A 5205-nucleotide genomic window follows, 5' to 3' on the forward strand; every position below is an offset into this window, starting at 1 on the left:
AGTGCTCAAACTAGAAAAAAATAAAATCTCCCAACACCAGTGATGGGAGACTCCACCACAGCACTTGATAGATTAAGGATTTATTACGCTCGCTGTTAAACAGCTATAGCTTGTGCTCTTCATGTATTCACTATCAATAACACCGAGCTTGTAATATCTCTGTTTGTTGGGCTGATGATCAGCTGTTTCCCCTGTATTTATCAGCCATGACATTATCTATTAAACTTCCCTGATAAGCTAAATAGATTGGGCCCCTACTTGTTCACTGCAAGGCAGATTTGCCAAACCTGTAATTATTCTCATGAGCATCAATTTGTTTCCCATTTCAAGCTCCTCCAGATAATACATCACTTACAGGTAGAAGCTATATGAACAAACTATAGCCTCTTAAAAAAAAATGGTGAAATGAAGTTGCAGAGACACACGTCTCTCCATTTTGTAGGCAGGAATTTATTTCTAGTCTTCTGTACTCCTTACAGCCAACCTTAGCCCTGCTCCTCAACTCCTGAGGAGGTGGAAGGATATGGGCGGGTGAAGATGTGTCACAGCCTGCACCAAAGCGGAGCAGTACCTCCTCGCTTCTAAGGCTTACCAACTCGGGCAGTTCCTTACCTTTTGGCCTGTGGAAAGGAAATGCTCTACCTGGTCTTCAGTCTGTGGGCCTCGAATGTACTATCCATACTCTGCCCACATTCCCAAATAAGAGACGAGTCCAAATATGTTATGTTGGCCACATACTAGCTCTGTCAGGCTGACTTGACATTTTTCTATGCAACCCTGAAATACAGAAAACAGGGACATTCACATACCACAGTCAGCCAGAGGCAAAAAAGCACATCCGATGACAGTTGCTGGGGGCAGCAAATGGGGACAAACTGCTCCGAGAACTCTCCCATCCTCAGTGCAGCTGCCACACACAAGCAGCGACACACAGACACAGGAATTTCTAAGAAAATAACACAGTTTTATTCAAAACACATGTAGCTAACACGATCTGAGGCACAGCAAATACCAAGTGTTTTGATATTTGTAGTGCCATGAGTGTCAGCAGCAGTTTGATGATAATGAGTCGCTTTCCTCATGGCTGAAGGATAGTAAGAATAGTAATACATAGCTTTTAAATCCTTATTCTGAAGCTAATCTCAAGTGCTACAGTTAAAGAAATCCAGGAACCCAGCACATCTATACAAAGCCATAATTTCATGAAAATACCTGCTTATTAAGTGCTAACACTTCCAAACACATGGGATATTCAAAACGCATTGTCTCCGTGCAGTGAGCCCAAAGGCGCTCACGGGTAGCAGGAGCTACATGACGAAGACCATCTTCTGCACCTCATGAGAGTTTATACTGGTCAACACGGCTACTTATGTTTAGACAAGCTGTCATCCCAGTTAGGTCAACCTGTGTAGCTCAGCATCACAGGAGCTTCCTGCTGGCATTGCACTGCAGCCAACAGCGTCCTGCCTTCAAAAATGAAAGCACAGGTGACAATCTCTTCCATCTTTGATTGTTTCAAGCAATTTTCAGCTTTAGTTATATGAATATAATTCAAATCAATGCCTGGAAAAAGGGTGGTGGGTGACCTGCAAAGAATTGTTTATCAGCAGATGAACTATCACACTGTTATTGTGACTGACAAGACAAATAGACACAAACTGCACATACACTGTCAGGGGAAAGTAGTCCCACCCCAGTAACATTTTCCCTAGGAAAAACACTGATCTGGGAAAAGGAAGGGGAAGAGATTGAGAAGTGCAAGAAAAAAAGGTGTACTTGGTTGTGTATTTTAGACAAAGAGGTATGTGGGAGAATTGTTCACCTTCATGATGTACAACAGCTGCTCCCAAGGGGTTCAGTCCTCATGGGACTCTCCATTTTGCAGTAACACCAAAAAAATCCAAGTGGGAAGGAACAAGTGGCCTGCCCTCTCCCCCCTACTTCCAAATCCCTCAGCTAAAACCATTCAGTGCCCAATAGAGGTTCTTGTTCAAATTTTGGCAAAACACAAGTTTTAAAATTCCAAACATGGCTTGGTATTTTTTTTTTGGCAGGGGTTCAAAAAAAGCAAGCCAAAACTATGAAGCTATCCTTTCCCTGCTCTTCAATTTCAAAAAACTAGAGTCAAGAAGTTCTTGTGAAGTTCAGGTAATGAAGTAAAAGGGAATTTTCCCTCTTAAATTAAATGGGATATTTTGATTACAGGCAATACCCTAAGGAAAAAAAAACCCTCACACGATTGTATTTTGTATATAAAAATACAAACAACTTTGATCACATATTATTTTAAACAGCTTAACAAAGAAGTCATCTTCTACCCATGAAGCTGGGACTCACCTCTAAGACACTCTTATTTACTCATGCCAAGAACAGTGAAGACCAATGCTGCACTACCCAAGCCCTGTGTTGCAGCTGAGTTTCATCTAGAAAGAAATGGTTAATTCCAGGTGTTGCAACCCCCCATAACTATTTTTACACCTTGCATATTTGAAAGGAATGGGGTAAAAGATTAACAGAGAGAACTGAAGCATGACTACTGGGGAATCAGCCACTTTACTGGATGAATTGTCCCATATCCACAGCAAGGACTACTAGACTCCTGGGGAACCTTGCTTGATGCTGCTGTGAGAATCCTGGCCTCAGCTGGATGATTCCTAGTTCCTCGCCCCTCTCATCCTCCTTCCACACCAGTTTATATTCTGCTAAAGTAAAAGGTTCTTGACAGGAAGTTCAAAACTTAAGACAGGTCACTGGAATTGGTCACAACCAACAACTTCCACAGGTACAAACTCCTAGAGGCATGGAGTCATTCTTATTGAACTCTGAGATGATCAACTGCAAAGCACAGCAATAAAATCCAGAACTGGAACATTTAGTAACAGCCTGAAATGTAGAATTGATTTTTATTGTCATAAAGGTTTGACATGCAGTTTTTTGCAGAACACTTAAAGCTTTAAAATTTCCTCTTCATCAGTGTAATTGCCCATTCCCTCCCCAATACACACTTATGTTCTAAATTCCAATGACTTCCTGATTTCTGAGAAGTAAGGCACTATAGTGTCCTTTCAGAGTAGTTACAATTACCATAGCGTATGCTTCCCTCTGAGACCTGAGGTTCAAGACTGTCCACGGAAAAGAATGCAACTGTCATCACTGTTACCAAACCAGCCATTGCATTCTAGGTGATCTACTGTCAGACTCAGGAGGAAGCCTTCAGTGCACAGAGCAGAGCTAACAGCACCCATCCTCTCATCTAGAGAAACTGTCTGCTCTATTCTGGAAAATCTCATTAAAGCCCCCCTGTTCAAGCAAGGGGACAGATTTTAACCGCAGTCTAACAATCAGGCTGGGGACAAGGCACTGGATGAGGATATCTGCATTTATAATTTTGCAATAGGAGTTGCAGCCATTGCAATACTTTCAATTGCACATTCATCAGTGCCACGGCGGATTCTGAAGTAACCACCTTCTCCCCACGAGGTACCCCAGCTGTTCTTCACAATCCAGAACTTCTCACCACTTGTTGGGTCTGTACCGTAGCCCACCAGCAAGACAGCATGATTGGTCAGTTCAAAAGGATTGAAGTCATCCTGCAGCCCAGTGTGATGGTAGATCCCCTCTTTATAAAGCATGAAATCACTGTAAACCTCAAAAGCAACAGCCATTGGCCCACCCATAACAAGCTCGAGTTTCATCAGGGCTTCATTGCAGCCTCCATAGAAACCACCGACGTAGTGGTACTCAGAAGTGTAGTAGTGGTAACAGCTGCGCTTGAAAAGGCAGGGAGAATCTTGGGCTGTGTAGGGGAAGCAGTCCTCTTCCACCACACCAAAGTCTTGGACATACTTTCCAGCAATGAGGTATGGGAAGCCACCATCACAACCTAAACAAGAAAGTACCTGTTTAATCCCTTGGAGTGTTATTTGAGGTGGGGGACTCTCCTACTCAAATCTTTTGGGACACTTTTAGATATAGTATTGAACACAAAGTGCAGTGACCTCAGACAATCCTAATATTCCAGTTAGCTACAGCTAACCTTTCTGGCACACACAAGACAATTCACATCAGTGGGAGCTATACTGGGAACACTAATGCATGGACCACCCCTCCCCATCCGATTGCTCCTGACACTGCCTGTCAGGAAAAGCAATTGCAGTAAAGATCTGTCCTAAACATGGGCAGTGTCCTTTGGGAAGTTTTAGTCATTGTTTTGATCATCATCTCCCTCCCCATATGCTATATATAGTTTTGAGATAATATTTGGTTCCATCCTTTCTAGGCATGCACTGCAATTTAGGTATATTTTTTACCCCTACTCCTTAAATATGCCCCATCACTCCCAGGTAGTTCTACCTAAAATCCAGTAACATCCTGAGCATGGGGCCCTCAAGTATGGTGGGCTGATGACCCTGGAATGTTTTCTGCAGTCTTTCAAAAAAAAGAAGTACTATAAAGTATAGTCTGCCAGATACTTTATTAAAAGACAAAATCATGGGTGGTGGAGAAAGCAGGGAAGTTTTTAATATACAATCTCCTTCTGCAGCACTAGCACTACTGAAAGTTATCTTTGTATCTGCCAGTGTACTTACCTTGAGAATACTGGCTGCAAGATACAACCTGCTGGGGACTAAAGATCGGTTTCTGGGTGTTGTTTGTCAGGATACGTATTCTTGCTTCCAGCATGCCCATGGAGGAAAATGCATAACAGCTGCCACATGAGCCTGAGGACAGGAGAAAAAGGATCCACAAAGAGCAGTCAGTAACAAACAAGGCAAGCCACCTGCATTCAGGTACAACTACTGCTAGAGTTCACTGAAAAGTGTCAAACCCTACCAGCAGTGATGAGAAGTTGAACACTGATACAGCAAAAGCCTTAAATATACATTCAGCTTTTAAGAATACAATTAAAAAAAGCAGTTCTAACAACTTTTGAAGGAACACTGAGCTTATTCAAGAATAAGAGACAATGTATTACTCCTCAGTGTTTTCCAGGAGTTACATTTAAGAGCTATGCTATTCCTTCAGCATGAACCTACAGGGACCACATTAGCAGGACTGAGGGGGCTTGTAACCTGCTGCCTCAGTCTATAACCCTTTGTGGAGCACACATCCAATGTGAATGTTTTAAGTGAATGCTGACAATATTGTTCTAGATTATTTCAACCCATCAGTGGATTCAATGCTGTAATTCCCAGTAGAAAGAGT

At 42.4% G+C, this 5205-nt stretch overlaps 1 protein-coding gene across 1 annotated transcript in view; it reads right to left on the bottom strand.

Annotated features, from left to right (window-relative positions):
- Positions 1-3211: 3211 nt before the first annotated feature.
- The window catches only part of CTSC (cathepsin C), a gene marked incomplete at its 5' end in the record, with an annotated part of 18918 nt that continues 16924 nt past the window's right edge, over positions 3212-5205 (bottom strand). Inside the window, 2 exons of the mRNA XM_010153907.1 lie at positions 3212-3883; positions 4590-4721. Of these exons, the coding sequence (XP_010152209.1) occupies positions 3381-3883; positions 4590-4721 (635 nt within the window). The remainder of the gene's footprint in view (positions 3884-4589; positions 4722-5205) is intronic.

This window comes from Eurypyga helias, unplaced genomic scaffold, assembly GCF_000690775.1.
Source record: "Eurypyga helias isolate BGI_N326 unplaced genomic scaffold, ASM69077v1 scaffold7366, whole genome shotgun sequence".
In the NCBI taxonomy this organism is placed as follows: domain Eukaryota; kingdom Metazoa; phylum Chordata; class Aves; order Eurypygiformes; family Eurypygidae; genus Eurypyga; species Eurypyga helias.